At 45.1% G+C, this 18,853-nt stretch overlaps 1 protein-coding gene across 2 annotated transcripts in view; it reads right to left on the reverse strand.

Moving 5' to 3' along the window:
- LOC134344083 (3',5'-cyclic-AMP phosphodiesterase 4-like) overlaps positions 1-18,853 on the reverse strand; it is a 42,655-nt gene that overhangs the window by 11,129 nt on the left and 12,673 nt on the right. For both annotated transcript variants that reach the window (XM_063043316.1, XM_063043317.1), the window contains exon 2: positions 4,425-4,491. In XM_063043316.1, coding sequence (XP_062899386.1) covers positions 4,425-4,456 — 32 coding nt within the window. In that variant the 5' untranslated portion in view covers positions 4,457-4,491. The remainder of the gene's footprint in view (positions 1-4,424; positions 4,492-18,853) is intronic.

Raw genomic sequence — 18,853 nt, forward strand, 5'->3', positions numbered from 1 at the left:
CCCACAATTGATGAATGCTAATGCACCATACGCTTTCTCAACCACAAAGTCAACCTGTGCAGCAGCTTTGAGTGTCCAATGGACTCGGACCCCAAGGTCCTTCTGATCCTCCACACTGTCGAGAGTCTTACCATTAATACTATATTCTGCCATCATATTTGACCTACCAAAATGAACCACTTCACATTTATAACCATATAACGATTACAGCACGGAAACAGGCCATCTTGGCCCTTCTAGTCTATGCCGAACGCTTACTCTCACATAGTCCCACTGACCTGCACTCAGCTCATAACCCTCCATTCCCTTCGTGTCCATATAGCTATCCAATTTTTCCTCAAGTGACAATATCGAACCTGCCTCTACCACTTCTGCTGGAAGCTCGTTCCACACAGCTACCACTCTCTGAGTAAAGAAGTTCCCCCTTGTGTTACCCCTAAACTTTTGCCCCCTAACTCTCAACTCCTGTTCTCTTCTTTGAATCTCCCCTACTCTCAATGGAAAAAGCCCATCCACGTCAACTCTATCTACCCCCCTCATAATTTTAAATACCTCTATTAAGTCCCCCCTCAACCTTCTATGCTCCAGAAAATAAAGACCCAACTTGTTCAACCTTTCTCTGTAACTTAGGTGCTGAAATCCAGGTAACATTCTAGTAAATCTTCTCTGTATTCTCTCTATTTTGTTGACATCTTTCCTATAATTCAGTGACCAGAACTGTATACAATACTCCAAATTTAGCCTTACCAATGCCTTGCATAATTTTAACATTACATCCCCACTCCTATACTCAATGCTCTGATTTATAAACACCAGCATACCAAGAGCTTTCTTCACCACCCTATCCACATGAGATTCCACTATGGAATCTATGGGAACTATGCACCAATATTCCTAGATCCCTCTGTTCTACTGCATTCTTCAATGCCCTACCATTTACCATGTATGTCCTATTTTGATTAGTCCTACCAAAATGTTGCACATCACATTTATCAGTATTAAACTCCATCTGCCATCTTTCAGCCCACTCTTCTAACTGACATAAATCTCTCTGCAAGCTTTGAAAACCTACTTCATTATCCACAACACCACCTATCTTAGTATCATCTGCATACTTACTAATCCAATTTACCACCCTATCATCCAGATCATTAGTGTATATGACAAACAACATTGGACCCAGTACAGATCCCTGAGGCACACCACTAGTCACTGGCCGCCAATCTGACAAACAGTTATCCACCACTACTCTCTGGCATCTCCCATCCAGCCACTGCTGAATCCATTTTACTAATTCAATATTAATACTTAACGATTGAACCTTCCTAACTAACCTTCCGTGTGGAACCTTGTCAAAGGCCTTACTGAAGTCCATATAGACAACATCCACCGCTTTACCCTCGTCATCTTTCCTAGTAACCTCTTCAAAAAATTCAATAAGATTTGTCAAACATGACCTTCCACGCACAAATCCATGTTGACTGTTCCTAATCAGACGCTGTCTATCCAGATGATTATATACACCATCTCTAAGAATACTTTCCATCAATTTACCCACCACTGACGTCAAACTCACAGGCCAATAATTGCTAGGTTTACTCTTAGAACCCTTTTTAAACAATGGAACAACATGAACAATACGCCAATCCTCCAGCACCATCCCCGTTTCTAATGAGATTTGAAATATTTCTGTCAGAGCCCCTGCTATTTCTACACTAATTTCCCTCAAGGTCCTAGGGAATATCCTGTCAGGACCCGGAGACTTAGTCACTTTTATATTCCTTAAAAGCACCAGTACTTCCTCTTCTTTAATCATCATAGTTTCCATAACTTTCCTACCTGTTTCCCTTACCTGACACAATTCAATATCCTTCTCCTTAGTGAATACCGAAGAGAAGAAATTGTTCAAAATCTCCCCCATCTCTTTTGGTTCCACACATAGCTGTCCACTCTGATTCTCTAAGGGACCAATTTTATCCCTCACTATCCTTTTGCTATTAATATAACTGTAGAAACCCTTTGGATTTATTTTCACCTTACTTGCCAAAGCAACTTCGTATCTTCTTTTAGCTTTTCTAATTTCTTTCTTAAGATTCTTTTTACATTCTTTATATTCCTCGAGTACCACATTTACTCCATGCTGCCTATATTTATTGTAGATATCTCTTTTTTTCTGAACCAAGTTTCCAATATCCCTTGAAAACCATGGCTCTCTCAAACTTTTAACCTTTCCCTTCAACCTAACAGGAAAATAAAGATTCTGTACCCTCAAAATTTCACCTTTAAATGACCTCCATTTCTGTATTACATCCATCCCATAAAACAATTTGTCCCAATCCACTCCTTCTAAATCCTTTCACATCTCCTCAAAGTTAGCCTTTCTTCAATCAAAAATCTCAAACCTGGGTCCAGACCTATCCTTCTCCATAATTATATTGAAACTAATGGCATTGTGATCACTGGACCCGAAGTGCTTCCCAACACATACTTCTGTCACCTGACCTATCTCATTCCCTAATAGGAGATCCAACACTGCCCCTTCTCTAGTTGGTACCTCTATGTTTTGCTGCAGAAAAACTATCCTGCACACATTTTACAAACTCCAAACCATCCAGCCCTTTTACAGTATGGGCTTCCCAGTCTATGTGTGGAAAATTAAAATCTCCCACAATCACAACCTTGTGCTTACTACAAATATCTGCTATCTCCTTACAAATTTACTCCTCCACTTCTTGCTCCCCATTAGGTGGTCTATAATACACCCCTATAAGTGTTACTACATTCCTCAATTCTACCCAAATAGCCTCCCTAGACAAGCCCTTTAATCTATCCTTCCAGAGCACCGCTGTAATACTTAGCTGGGTTGAGCTCCACCTGCCACTTCTCAGCCCAGTTTTGCATCCTATCGATGTCCCGCTGGAACCTCTGACAGCCCTCCACATTATCCACAACACCCCCAACCTTTGTCTCATCAGCAAATTTACTAACCCATCCTTCCACTTCCTCATCCAGGTGATTTATAATAATCACAGAACAGATCCCTGAGGCACACTACTTGTCACTGAACTCCATGCAAAATATGACCTGTCTACAACCACTCTTTGCCTTCTGTGGGCAAGCCAGTTCTGGATTCACAAAGCAATGTCCCCTTGGATCCCATGCCTCCTTACTTTCTCAATAAGCCTTGCATGGGGTACCTTATCAAATGCCTTTCTGAAATCCATATGCACTACATCTACTGCTCTACCTTCATCAATGTGTTTTGTCACATCCTCAAAAAATTCAACCGGGCTCGTAAGGCATGATCTGCCTTTGTCAAAGCCATGCTGACTATTCCTAATCATATTATGCCTCTCCAAATGTTCATAAATCCTGCATCTTAGGATCTTTTCCATCAACTTACCAACCAGTGAAGTAAGACTCACTGGTCTATAATTTTCTGGGCTATCTCTACTCCTTTTCTTGAATAAGGGAACAACATCTGCAACCCTCCAATCCTCCAGCACCTCTCCTATCCCCATTGATGATGCAAAGATCATTGCTAGAGGCTCAGCAATCTCCTCCCTCACTTCCCACAATAGCCTCGGGTATATCTTGTCCCGTCCCGGTGACTTATCCAACTTGATGCTTTCCAAAAGCTCCAGCGTATGTTTAAGCTTTTCAGTCTGCTGTAAATCATTGCTACAAATGCCAAGGTCCTTTTCCATAGTGAATACTGAAGCAAAGTATTCATTAAGTACCTCCGCTACCTCCTCAGGTTCCATACACACTTTTCCACTGTCACACTTGATTGGTCCTATTCTGTCATATCTTATCCTCTTGCTCTTCACATACTTGTAGAATACCTCGGGGTTTTCCTTAATCCTGCTCATCAAAGCCTTCCCATGGCCCCTTCTTGCTCTCCCAATTTCATACTTAAGCTGCTTCCTGCTAGCTTTATAATTTAAAACATCGCGCTGACCTTTCGAAATATCTGGCTCACTGCTGCTCTCAAGATGGTATTGAGAGCTTGGAGGTTACGTGTCAGGAGAAGCCTTCTATAACTAGCAGAAGGGGGACGTCATCTCACACCTGGGCACCTTCTGCCTCATTTGAGGAAGAGCTTATGGTTCTCGCAATCGCATCAACAGTAGCTTAGGATCCACCAATCTGGATTGGAAACAAGTCATCCTTGATCTTTTAGAAGAATACTGGCCTCCTGTTCAACTCAAGCTTCCACATTTGATGGTCAAGCCATGGATTATATGGTGAAATGTAGGCCACAGTTAGGAGTTAGGTGAAGTAGCAAAAAAAATAAACAGTCATTAAGAGCTCAAGTTTAAACGTAATGCAAATTTGATGCAGAGATCTGCAAACGTTATGAGCAAGCAGATGCATGTGATATCTTTTTAAGTATTTTGACTCCAAAACTCTATTTTACTCACCTTTTTATCATTCTACAGCACCTGCACCCCATCTGAGCAGCAGTGGTCAAATCCTGGGAGGCATATGCTGTTTAAAATATTAAAAAAATGATATAACAACAAGAAATTGCAATTGACCTTAATAGTTGCAAAAATAGTATGTTCTGTTTACAGTGCCAAGGTGTGTAATATGTGTCCTGCTTCAATCCTGTTAGACATAGCTTAGACACAGGTCCTTTGCACCCAAAGGTCCATGGCAACCAAGAGTCCCATCTAAGCTCGTCGCATTTGCCTGCACTTGGTCCATAAAAACACTTTTAATATTATTACGTCACTCCCTCTGGTACCACTTTCTGTATATGGACAGCCCTCTGTCTTTTTTTAAAAAAAAGTTCCACCCTAGGTTCCTCGTAAACTTCTCCCCTCTCAGCCTAAACCTAAGTGTTCTAGTTGTTAATTCACCAGTCCTGTGAAAGAGACTGTACAAGTTTAGCCTACCTAATCCCCTCACAATTTTGCACACCTCTGTAACACCCTATCTACAATACTCATTGTTCTACGCTTCAATGAATGAAGTCCTAAGCTACTCAACCTCTTCATAGCTCAGTCCCTTGAGTTTCAACAATATGCTCAAAAATCTCCTCTGCACTCTTTCCAGCTTAATGACATCTTTGCTTTGCAAAACTGAACACAAGCTTCCAAATATGGCCTTGCTGAAGTATTATATAACTGCAAAATTACAGCCCAACTGCTAGGCTCAGTGCCCTGACTGATGGAGGCCAGGATGCCAAAGGGCTTCTTCACCACCTTGACTACCTATGACACCACTTTGTGTTAGCTTGGAAGTCCAATGCATTCATGAACCAATGTGGAAGACCTAAATTACAGAAAAGTGCTGTCCCTGTCATTTTTATTGTGCTCCAACGATGGATTTAAGGACTCCCATGGAGGGGTGCTGTTTTGCAGTGATTATGCTGGGATACCATAAGACCACAAAACAAAGGAGCAGAAGTAGGCCATTTAGCCCATCGAGTCTGCTCCGCCATTTTATCATGAGCTGATCCATTTTCTCCTATTTAGTCCCACTCCCCTGCCTTCTCACTATAACCTTTGATGCCCTGGCTACTCAGATACCTATCAATCTCTGCCTTAAATACACCCAATGACTTGGCCTCCACTGCTGCCCGTGGCAACAAATTCCATAGATTCACCACCCTCTGACTAAAAAATTTCTTCGTATTTCTCTTCTGAAAGAGCGCCCTTCAATCCTTAAGTTATGCCCTCTCATACTAGACTCCACAATCATGGGAAACAACTTTGTCACATCCACTCTGTCTATGCCTTTTAACATGTTTCTATGAGGTCTCCCCTCATTCTTCTAAACTCAACATGCCTAAGAAATACAGAAGAAAATAACAAGGAAAAAGGTTAGCTGTACCAATGCGTCATTAATTGAGTTAACTAACATATTCTATTGCTTGTTTATTTAGTCATAGTCATACTTTATTGATCCCGGGGGAAATTGATTTTCATTACAGTTGTACCATAAATAATAAATAGTAATAGAACCATGAATAGTTAAATAGTAATATGTAAATTATGAAATAAATCCAGGACCGGCCTATCGGCTCAGGGTGTCTGACCCTCCAAGGGAGGAGTTGTAAAGTTTGATGGCCACAGGCAAGAATGACTTCCTATGATGCTCTGTGCTGCATCTCGGAGGAATGAGTCTCTGGCTGAATGTACTCCCGTGCCCACCCAGTACATTATGTAGTGGATGGGAGACATTGACCAAGATGGCATTCAACTTAGACAGCATCCTCTTTTCAGACACCACCGTGAGAGAGTCCAGTTCCATCCCCACAACATCACTGGCCTTACGAATGAGTTTGTTGATTCTGTTGGTGTCTGCAACCCTCAGCCTGCTGCCCCAGCACACAACAGCAAGCGTGATAGCACTGGCCACCACAGACTCGGAGAACATCCTCAGCATTGTCCGGCAGATGTTAAAGGACCTCAGTCTCCTCAGGAAATAGAGACGGCTCTGACCCTTCTTGTAGACAGCCTCAGTGTTCTTAGACCAGTCCAGTTTATTGTCAATTCGTATCCCCAGGTATGTGTAATCCTCCACCATGTCCACACTGACCCCCTGGATGGAAACAGGGGTCACCAGTACCTTAGCTCTCCTCAGGTCTACCACCAGCTCCTTAGTCTTTTTCACATTAAGCTGCAGATAATTCTGCTCACACCATGTGACAAAGTTTCCTACCGTAGCCCTGTACTCAACCTCATCTCCCTTGCTGATGCATCCGACTACGGCAGAGTCATCCGAAAACTTCTGAAGATGACAAGACTCTGTGCAGTAGTTGAAGTCCGAGGTGTAAATGGTGAAGAGAAAGGGAGACAGGACAGTCCCCTGTGGAGCCCCAGTGCTGCTGATCACTCTGTCGGACACACAGTGTTGCAAGCACACGTACTGTGGTCTGCCAGTCAGGTAATCAAGAATCCATGATACCAGGGAAGCATCCACCTGCATCGCTGTCAGCTTCTCCCCCAGCAGAGCAGGGCGGATGGTTTTGAATGCATTGGAGAAGTCAAAAAACATGACCCTCATAGTGCTCGTTGGCTTGTCCAGGTGGGCGTAGACACGGTTCAGCAGGTAGATAATGGCATCCTCAACTCCTAATCGGGGCTGGTAGGCGAACTGGAGGGGATCTAAGTGTGGCCTGACCATAGGCCAGAGCAGCTAAGATTTCTGGTATTCTTAGGAAGTTCTGCTTTTGTAATAATTTGGAATAGTAAGATAATTTTAGTTTCCAAGTGTTTGTGAATGTCAGAAATGTTGACAAACAAACAGATAATTTGATAGCTTTGATGACCAGTTAAGTCTAGTGGCAGGGATTAACAAGCAGTCAAATCATCCTAATGAGAAGATTTGTTGAGATTAAGCCAGGTAAATCTAGTTACATTTGGTAGGTTTCAGTGGGATTTATTAATCACTGGCTAAATTCAGAACATTCTTAACAGAATGTTAAGAATGTTAACTCTGCAAGTAAGGAATAATAAATGTCAGTGGCTTGTCATGTCCAAGAAAGTTTGTGCTGATACCTACATAAAGTTATCCAAGTCAAATTATCGTAGGTTTAAATAATTGCTGCTTTGTACTGAGGTCGCTGATATCAACCTTAAAATCTATGGTTTAAGGCAGAAAGGGGCGATCATCTGGGTTTTGCTGCTCCTCATAATTTTTCCAGTTGCAAACTATTAATACTAATATTTTAATATACTAAATAATTTAAAAAATCATAATTATTTTATATCAGGCAGCTGTTTTATCACTGATGTATTGAGAGGATAATCCAATTTTTTTAAAGAGGTCTTAAATATTGATATTTTTCCAGTGATAGAAATTATAATATTATAATGAGTTGACATATAATTCAAACAGGTCTTTTAATTATTGAAAGAATCAGGAAGGGTGTGGCATATAATCTGTTTTATACTGCAGTACTTTATGACAAATTCCTGGCATTTATTGTACTAAGACAGCACTGCAGGGCACAACAGGGTAAAAGAATAGAACATACAGCGAGGAGGAAGCCTACTGGATGTACAAAATGAACAATAGTGAATTAAAGTGAATGACAAAGCAAGTTAGAAATTGGATGGGGGTCTAAAATGGGCTATTAATTTATGACTTGTTTTTTGGCATCACAACAAACATTTTCTCTCTCATAACCTTGCAGTGTGTTATACTGCAGGTTCAGTGCCTGTGTCTTAGAAGTACTATACTCTAACTCTTAAATCTATGCATCGATCTACCTTATAAAAGCAAACTATGTAATAGCATAAGAATGTAATAAAGACAGGCATTCATCATAAGGTCAATTGAGCTTTTTCCTCCATTCAAGAAAATCATATCAATTCTTCTAAACCGCCTAACTATCTCAAAAGAAAAAAGATTTTATACATTATATTGTAGCGATGTGCTACACACAGCGCTAGAATAACCACACGGAGTCGGTGAGGTAGAGTTGCGATGAAAGAGATTTATTCAAACTTCGCGGCCTGCTTTAAAGCCTTCCCGTTCCCGCCCTCCCTGGGCGGGACTGCTGTGGGGAATGCATATTCCCAGACCCTTCCTGCACGCGGGATTTTCCCCCTGCTGGTGAAGATGGCCTGGCGCCCTTTTTGCTGCCGGTCCCCTGCCTGCGCGCGCTGTTGTGAGCCGGTTCGTGTGTGCCAGAAAGTGGGTCGCCACGTAACCCCCCCCCCCCCCAGAACCGGCGATACCTCCCCCAATGTCCACAGTCTGGATCGGCCTCTGTTTGGGAGGTCTGCCCCTGCGCCGCGGTACCTGAGCCTGGACCGGCTGCGCCAAGTCCACATGGGCCGGTTTGAGTCGGTCCACCGTGAAAACCTCCTCTCTCCCCCCAATGTCCAGCACGAACGTGGACCCGTTGTTCCTGATCACCTTAAATGGCCCCTCGTAGGGCCGCTGTAGCGATGCCCGGTGTCCGCCCCGTCGTACAAAAAGAAACTTACAGTTCTGCAGGTCTTTGGGTACGCAGGTCGGGCTCTGTCCGTGCTGTGAAGTGGGGATGGGGGCCAGGTTACCGAGCCTCTCCCGTAGTCTGTCCAGGACTGCTGTGGGTTCTTCCTCTTGCCCCCTTGGGGCTGGTATGAACTCTCCTGGGACTACCCGGGGCGCGCCGTACACCAACTCGGCCGACGAGGTGTGTAGATCCTCTTTGGGCGCCGTGCGGATTCCGAGCAGGACCCAGGGAAGTTCGTCCACCCAGTTAGGTCCCTCCAGGCGGGTCATGAGAGTCGATTTCAGGTGACGGTGGAAGCGCTCCACTAGTCCGTTCGACTGTGGGTGGTAGGCAGTTGTGTGGTGTAGCTGTGTTCCTAAAAGGTTGGCCATACCTGACCACAGACTGGAGGTGAACTGGGTGCCCCTGTCGGAGGTAATGTGGGCCGATACCCCGAAGCGTGCTACCCAGGTTGCGATCAGTGCTCGGGCGCAGGATTCGGAGGTGGTGTCGCTGAACGGGACTGCCTCTGGCCATCTGGTGAATCGGTCTATTATAGTTAGGAGGTACCGCGCTCCTCGTGACACTGGCAGGGGCCCCACGATATCCACATGGATGTGGTCGAACCTCCGGCGGGTGGGTTGGAACCGCTGCGGTGGAGCCTTGGTGTGTCGCTGCACCTTGGCCGTTTGGCACTGCATGCACGTTTTGGCCCATTCACTGACCTGTTTACGCAGTCCATGCCACACGAACCTGTTGGCGACCAGCCGGACGGTTGTCCTGATGGAGGGGTGCACTAAGTTGTGAATGGATTCGAACACCCGCCGGCGCCAGGCTGCCGGGACGACGGGGCGGGGTTGGCCGGTAGCTACGTCACATAGTAGGGTCCTCTCACCTGGGCCTACGGGGAGGTCTTGGAGCTGCAAACTGGAGACTGCAGTCCTGTAACTGGGGATCTCAGCGTCTGCCTGCTGTGCCTCTGCCAGCGCTGCATAGTCCACCCCCTGGGACAGGGCCTGTATGGTCGGTCTGGAAAGTGCGTCTGCCATGACATTGTTCTTTCCCGAGACATGCCAGATGTCCGTCGTGTACTCGGAGATGTAGGACAGATGTCGCTGCTGGCGGGACGACCAGGGGTCGGACACCTTCATGAACACAAAGGTAAGCGGTTTGTGGTCTGTGAACGCGGTGAAGGGCCTACCTTCTAAGAAGTACCTGAAATGCCGGATTGCCAGGTATAGTGCCAATAGCTCCCGGTCGAAAGCACTGTAGTTGAGTTCAGGTGGTCGTAGGTGTTTGCTGGAGAACGCCAGGGGTTGCCAGCGACCCTCGATGAGTTGTTCCAGCACTCCACCGACCGCTGTGTTGGATGCGTCCACCGTGAGGGCAGTAGGAACGTCCGTTCTGGGGTGCACTAGCATCGCGGCGTTTGCCAAGGCTTCTTTGGTTTTAACGAAAGCGGTTGCGGCCTCTTCGTTCTAGGTAATGTCCTTGCCTTTACCCAACATTAGAGTGAACAAGGGGCGCATGGTTCGGGCTGCTGAGGGGAGGAAACGGTGGTAGAAATTCACCATACCCACGAATTCCTGCAAGCCTTTGATTGTGTTGGGTCGGGGGAAGTGGCGGACCGCGTCTACCTTGGCGGGCAGCGGGGTTGCCCCGTCTTTAGTAATCCTGTGGCCCAGGAAGTCGATGGTGTCCGAACTGGCATTTGGTTGGATTGATTGTAAGGCCGAATTCACTCAGGCGGGAGTAGAGCTGGCGGAGGTGGGACAGATGCTCTGGCTATGAGGATGTCGTCCAAATAGATGAATGCAAAGTCCAGGTCACGTCCCACCGCGTCCATTAGCCGCTGGAAAATCTGTGCGGCATTCTTTAGACCAAACGGCATTCGGAGGAATTCGAAAAGTCCGAACGGGGTGATAAGTGCTGTTTTGGGGATGTCGTCCGGATGTACAGGGATTTGATGGTATCCCCGGATGAGGTCTACCTTGGAAAAGATCCTTGCGCCGTGTAGGTTTGCTGCGAAGTCTTGAATGTGCGGCACAGGGTAGCGGTCTGGTGTTGTAGCCTCGTTCAGTCTGCGGTAGTCACCGCATGGTCTCCAGCCCCCCGTTGCCTTGGGCACCATGTGAAGGGGGGAGGCCCATGGGCTGTCGGACCGTAGTATGATCCCTAATTCCTCCATCTTCTTGAACTCCTCCTTCGCCAGTTGGAGCTCGGGCGTGGAGGGGTGGTCCCTGGGTCGGGATGTGGTGCTGTACTCCGTGTCTGGGCATGGCTGCCGTGAACTGCGGTGTCAGAGCTGATGGGAAATCCGCCAGGACCCTGGTGAATTCGTCGTCGGACAGCGTGATGGAGTCCAGGTGTGGGGCTGGCAACTGTGCTTCACCCAGGGAGAATGTTTGAAAAGTCTTGGCGTGGACTAATCGCTTCCCTTGCAGGTCGACCAGCAGGCTGTGGGCTCGTAGAAAATCTGCCCCCAGCAGTGGTTGGGCCACGGCGGCCAGTGTGAAGTCCCACGTGAACCGGCTGGAGCTGAACTGTAGCCGCACCGTGCGGGTGCCGTAGGTTCGTATTGTGCTGCTATTAGCGGCCCTCAGGGTGGGTCCCGGTTCTCTGTTGCGGGTGTCGTAACTCGTTGGAGGTAAGACGCTGATCTCCGCTCCGGTGTCGACCAAAAAGCGGCGTCCCGACTGCTTGTCCCAGACGTACAGGAGGCTGTCCTGATGGCCAGCCGCCGTAGCCGTCAGTGGCGGCTGGCCCTGGCGTTTCCTGGGAATTTGCAGGGTGGTCTGCAGCGGCGGGCCTCTGTGCCCCACCGCTGGTGGTAGAAACACCATTGCTCGTTGGGCTCCTCACTCCCGTCGCCGGGTTTTGTAGGCTCTGCTGCCGGGCCTGGTCTGGTCGGGCGGCTTGGTGATCTGTGCGACGGATGCCCCTCTCTCTTTCCTGGCATTCCACAGCACATCTGCTCGGACCGCCACCTCCCAGGGGTTGCTGAAATCTGCGTCGGACAGCAGCAGGCATATGTCCTCGGGCAGTTGCTATAGGAACGCCTGCTCAAACATGAGGCAGGGTTTGTGTCCTTCAGCCAGGGCCAGCATTTCGTTCATTAATGCCGATGGCGGCCTGTCTCCCAAACCATCCAGGTGCATTAAGCGGCGTGCTCGTTCGCGCCGTGAGAGTCCGAAAGTCCTTATGAGCAGGGCTTTGAATGCTGTGTATTTGCCGTCCTCCGGGGGCGACTGTATAAACTCCTCAACTTGTGTAGCAGTCTCCTGGTCGAGGGAGCTCAGCACGTAGTAGTAGCGAGTGGACTCCGAGGTTATCTGCCGAATGTGGAATTGTGCTTCTGCTTGTTCGAACCATAAATGGAGTCCCAGCGTCCAGAAGCTTGGCAGTTTTAACGAAACTGCGTGAACAGATGCAGCGTCGGTCATCTCTGGTCCAAATATCGTTTGGGCTGTCGGGTTCACCAATTGTAATGTGCTACACACAGCGCTAGAATAACCACACGGAGTCGGTGAGTTAGAGTTGCGATGAAAGAGATTTATTCTGTCTGTCTGTCTGTATCTTGTTTTACGGGGGTTGGCATCCAGCTTAATGGTGCATTACCGCCACCCTTTGCTCCAGAATGTGCACTAGACATACATTCTAAACCCCTTCACCCAATCTCTCACACACACACACACACACACACACACACACACACACACACACACACACACCCCTACACTTCACCCTCCCATCTTTGACCATCCTAGTATCCTATTCCTGTTTATTCGTCATATTCTATAAAAAACCCCTGTACCCCTTAAAAACGCTAAAAATACCCAGACTTGTGCTCTCTCACCCATGCCCAGCAACCCTTTTAATGTGAATTCCTGCATCCCCAACTCCCTTAATTTATTTCTCATCATCTCTCTCTGTATCCCATACTTCCTGCAACTCAGAACTACATGTTCTACTGACTCCTCTTCCTGACATTCCTCACACAATCCTGTCTGGTGTTTCCCTATCATTTTCAATGTTTTGTTTAATGCACAGTGCCCCAGCCTTAACCTAGTCCACACAATTTCCCCTCTTCTGTTTCCATTACCTACCCTAGTAACTGCAATACTCTTTTGTATTTGATATAAATGCCTCCCTTTCCCCTCCCTGTCCCATCTTTCTTGCCACATTCGGTTGACTTTTTCCCAGATTACACACTTAACCTCTGCTTTACTGATACGAATGTGCATTTCCACATTTTCTTTCTTTAACACCCTCTTTGCCAACTCATCCACCCTCTCATTCCCCTTCACCCCTACATGTGCTGGAACCCATAGAAATTTTACCTGACCTCCCTGATTTGCAATTCTTGTAACTAACTGAAGGACTTCATAAAGTACATCTTGCCGACTGTTTGTGTGAAAAGACCTTAAACTTGCTAGAACTGAGGATGAATCTGAACATATCAATGCTTTGGATGGTCTGGCTTTCTGCACCCATTGCAACGCAACCAATACTGCCAGCATCTCCACTGTAAACACCCCTAACTTATTAGATGTTCTTCTGCTGAATCCAATTTCTTTTGCTGGTATTACCACCCCAAACCCTGTCACTCCTGTTTCAGGTTCCTTCGCACCATCTGTATAAATGTGAGTATAATCACTATACTTTTCCATCACATGACAGTTAAATGTATTTACCAAATCTGTTTTATATCTTTCTTTCCTTTTTACTTCTAACAAATGCCAGTCTATGTCAGGCCATACAAGCTTCCATGGAGCTACAACTGGATAAACTACTGAAGGACTTATCCTCAGATCAAACACTCCACATTCTTTCGCGATATCATTCCCTACCCGACTAAGGGTATCCCTCTGAAACCTCCCATTTTCCCAGCACTCCTGCAACACTCCTTTAGTAGGGTGAGAATCATTGTGCCCCTGCAAGTTAGCCCAGTAGTTTGCCATCAGTTGCATCCTTCTTAGTTCCAAAGGCATTATTCCCATTTCTACCTGTCGGGCTGACACTGGTGACGTTTTAAAAGCTCCACTGCACACTCTCAAGGCCTGAGCCTGAATCACATCCAGTTTCCTTATAAGAGACCTAGCTGCTGATCCATATACTATATTTCCATAATCCAATACAGACCTTACTAAAGCCACATACATTCTCTTCAAAGCTGAACAACTTGCTCCCCATTCCCTACCAGTCAAACATCTCATCACATTTATTACTTTTTTACATTTCTCCTCAACTTTCCTGATATGGTCTGCCCATGTTAATTGTGAATCAAATATAACTCCCAGAAATTTAAATGATGCAACCCTTTCTAATTCAACCCCATACATCCTTAACTTCTTCCCTACCTCAACCCTTTTCCTGGTAAAAAATACAGTTTGAGTTTTATCTACTGAAAATCTACATCCCCAATCATAACCCCACTCCATCACTTCATCAATTGCTTCTTGTAGTTTCCTGATTATATAGTCCATGTTCCTGCCTCTTTTCCACAAGGCCCCATCATCCGCAAACAGTGACCTACCTATATCCACTGGTACTTTTGTGAAGACATCATTGATCATAATCATGAAAAGTAATGGGCTAATCACACTACCTTGAGGTGTGCCATTTTCCACTATGTACTGTTTTGATAATTCTGATCCAATCCGAACTTGAATTTTTCTACCAAACAAAAAATCTTTAATCCAATTAAAAACTCTCCCACCAACCCCCATCTTGTGCAGTTTAATTAATAATCCTTCCTTCCACATCATATCATAGGCTTTTTCAATGTCAAAGAACACTGCCACTACTGACTCTCTATTTGCCTGGGCCTTCCTTATTTCAGTCTCTAACATAATCACTGAGTCCATGGAATTCCTCCCCTTTCTAAAACCACTCTGATAACTTGCCAGCATTCCCCTTTTCTCAAGCTCATATGATAACCTTTCTGTTATCATCCTTTCCATTATCTTACATATACTTGATGTTAATGCAATTGGTCTGTAGCTAGTGGGTTTTGACAGATCCTTGCCAGGCTTCCTTATTGAAATTACTACTGCTTCTTTCCATGCACTTGGTAATCTTCCCTCCTCCCACACTCTGTTACAAAAATGCAGCAACTTCAAGAGCGCTCCTTCTGCTAGATTTTTTAGCATCACAGAGCATATCAGATCTTTCCCTGGGGAGGTTGGTCTCAATCTCTTTATTGCTCTCACCATTTCTGCTAATGTAAATGGATCATCAATTATATCATCTGTTCCTTCCCTCCTGCTTAACACACCTGGGTGTTGGCTCATTATTCTTTCCCTCCTTCTTCTCCCTTCTTCAGACAAATTTTCTGAACTGTGTATCAGTACAAATGACTTGGCCATGACCTCAGCCTTATCCCTTCTGGAGACTGCAGTTTCCTCCTCAGATATCATTACTGGTTATTCCCATTCCCTTCTATCTCCTCCCATCTCTTAATCATTCCCCATATCTCTCCCACAGGTGTTGTTCTTCCTACCTTGTCGCAAAAACTCCTCCAACTTGCCTTTTTAGCTTGACGTATAGTTCTTCTCACCACTGCCTGTGCTTTCTTATATTGAACCAAATGCTGCATATTATGGGTTCTTTTAACTAGCCTGAATGCTCTATTTCTGTTTTTTACAGCCTGACAACATTCCTCTGTCCACCATGGTACCAGTTTTCTATTCATCCTATTTTTACTCCTAGGTATAGACCCTTCTGCTGCCATGATAATTGCTGAAGTCACCTGACTGTTTAATTCATCTACATTTCCAGAAATATCAATCTTTGTCAACCCTTCTTCACTCAACTTCTAGAACTTACCCCAATCAGCTTTTTCAAACACCCACTTTGGGGTTCCGCCAACTGGTCTTATTTCAACTCTTTCACCCACTGAACACAAAACTGGGTAGTGATCACTGCCTACTGTTGAAGTAGTCCAAACTCCCCAGTTACTAATGCCAGCCAAGGTATTAGACACTAACGTAATATCTAACACTGACTCAGTTCCTGTTGTTATATCTATCCTTGTGCCGCTACCATCATTCATACACACCAAATCCCTTTCTTCCATCAAATCTTCAATTACCTTTCCATTTGGATCTGTAATCTGATCCCCCCATATTGTGCTATGAGCATTGAAATCTGCACACCACACTACTTTATGTCTGTTTTGTCCTTGTATCTTTAATAGGCTGTCCAAATCCAACCTTTTACATGGATTGTAGTAGTTAATTATAACCACTCCCTCCCCTCTCTCCCACACTTCCACCACTATGTATTCCTGATCATCTCCTTTCTCCAGTACCCTATATGGTATACCTTGCTTGATTAACATAGCACAACCCCCTCCTCCCCCTAGATTTCTATCTTTCCTTATCATTGCATACCCATATACCACAAAGTCTAAAGTTGGTTTCAACCAAGTTTCCTGAATACACACTACATCCGGTTTTACAACCATTTCTTTAATAAAGTGCTTGAATTCCTGGCTATTGGCCAGTAAACTCCTTGCATTCCATTGTAAAAGAATCACCATAATTAGTATTAACCAACACATGACACTTCCTGGCTTGACTGATTACTGAGGTTCTCCCTCACTTCCTCCCATGTCAGTCCTACTAACCCTAAATGGTTTACTGCTGCTTTTACCACCAGCTGAATTTTGTCACTTTTTGACTTTACCTCAGCAGTACTATTAATCACTCCTGCAATGAATGTTACTAGAGCCTTTTTGTCTACATAAATCCTGTCATTTGTTCTTTGTTGCATCTCTCGTATCCCTATTGCTCCCTGTTCATTAGGAGCATTATTCTGTTCTCTTGACAGTCTTACAGCTTCTGCATAAGTGATCTTTCTTTTCACTCTTATTTCTTGAATTTTAGTCTCCCGTCTCACAACCTCACACCCACTATATGCAACATTATGAGCTCCTCCACAATTGCAGCATTTTGGTTGAACTCCTGTTCCGCACTTTCCATATTCATGATCACCCCCACATCTAGCACATCTCCTCTGCCTTTTACAGTTTTTAGCCACGTGTCCAAACCTTTGACAATTATAGCACCTCAATGGCTTTGGCACATACACCCTTACTGGGTAACTCATGAAACCCAGGAACACCTTCCTTGGCACTCTTTCTTCTTCAAATTCAATCAATACTGATTCACTTTCCTTTTTCATTCCCTCCTTTGTTGTTTTCAGTCTTTGAACATTCATTATTTTCCCTCCTTTGATATTCCTCTTGATCTCCTCCATATTTATACTCATTGGTATCCCCGTGATCACTCCTTTACAACCACTGTTTTGTGCTCCCACCCTCCCAGTGTATTCCACCTTGCATTTTCCTATCTCTTTTAGCTTGAGTGCTTTCTCAAGTTGTTCCTCATTCGCACATCTTACCAATAAGTTGCCATCATTAAGGACTTTTGCAAATACTATTTCCCCTATCTTATTTGTCAGAGTTGTTGTTAGCACAAACGGGTTAATTTTCTTCATATGTCCCTGAGCCTTCTCATTAAACCTAATTATGACAACACCTCCTCTCTGAGCTTGTTCATCTTCCTCACTTTCAGAGCTTTCTCCACCATCATTTCTTCTTCTTTTATTCCCTTTGTCTTGGTTTTTATTCATCCAACCCTTCACTACCTCCTCATTCCCTTTATTTCTCCCTTCACAATAATCCACCTCTCCCCAGCTGCCTACCTCTGGTCCCAAGTCTCTATCCCTCTCCTTCTCCACTTTCTTTCCCTCAACCCCGCCTCTTATCTTGTCCGCCATTACCGGACCCACACGACCCCCTCCCAGCAATTTCCGTTCCTTCCCCACTCTCTTTTCCTCAACAGGTTCCAAAACACACTCACGCATCAAGCAAAACACAGCCAGCTTCCAGCAGCAGCCCACACTCCAACCTGCCCTCTCAGGCTGTCTGGCTGTAAGATGATTAAACAGGATGCATTCAAGAGATTTATTCAAACTTCGCGGCCCACTTTAAAGCCTTCCCGTTCCCGCCCTCCCTGGGCGGGACTATGTGGGGAATGCATATTCCCAGACCCTTTCTGCGCGCGGGATTTTCCCCCTGCTGGTGAAGATGGCCTGGCGCCCTTTTTGCTGCCGGCCCTCTGCCTGCGCGCGCTGTTTCGTGAGCCGGTTCGTGGGTGCCAGAAAGTGGGTCGCCACAATATAGCATTTTCACCTCCCTTTCAGAACATCCCCATATGTTCTATTGTTGCTATTCTAGTCAACCCTGCTGTGCTGCCGTAATACAGTACATGCCAAAAATCTGTTATAAAGCACAAGGCAGAATAGTCTTGATATTGCATCCTCCCAGGATCCTTGTATGATTAAAAGGTTTCTGTGCATACATTCAGTGTTTCATATGTGAGATGCAAAGTAATTTAAAAGTGGGCTATAAAGTAGTCTTTACTCTTCGAACAGATGAGCTATTAACTCAATAATAGTTTTAAGTGCTTGCAAGTTGCTACCATTTTACATTTCTTTTGATGATTGAATTGATTGTATACTTCAGTGTGATTTTATTTTCTCTGTGCATCTTTTCAGTTAGATTTTACTTGTGTCTTAATTTTGCCATGCATTCACTATGATAGATATTTTTGTTACTCGTCTACCCTTCATTTCCTTGTCAAACACGAATCAAAAATCCATTTGATAAGAGGAAGTCCTGATGAAGGGCCTCGGCCTGAAGCAGCGATTCTTTATTCCTTTCCATAGATGCTGCCTGGCCTGCTGAGTTTCTCCAGCATTTTGTATGTGTGTGGTACTTTTGATAAGAAAATAAATGTTTGACCCACACTTGCAAGTACAGGAAAAACATATAAAATCATGCCAATTATTCTAAGTCTTCTGTATAACTGTGTAATATCCTAGGTCTGATGCTGTTATTGAACAAAA

Source organism: Mobula hypostoma, chromosome 3 (genome assembly GCF_963921235.1).
Source record: "Mobula hypostoma chromosome 3, sMobHyp1.1, whole genome shotgun sequence".
NCBI lineage: Eukaryota > Metazoa > Chordata > Chondrichthyes > Myliobatiformes > Myliobatidae > Mobula > Mobula hypostoma.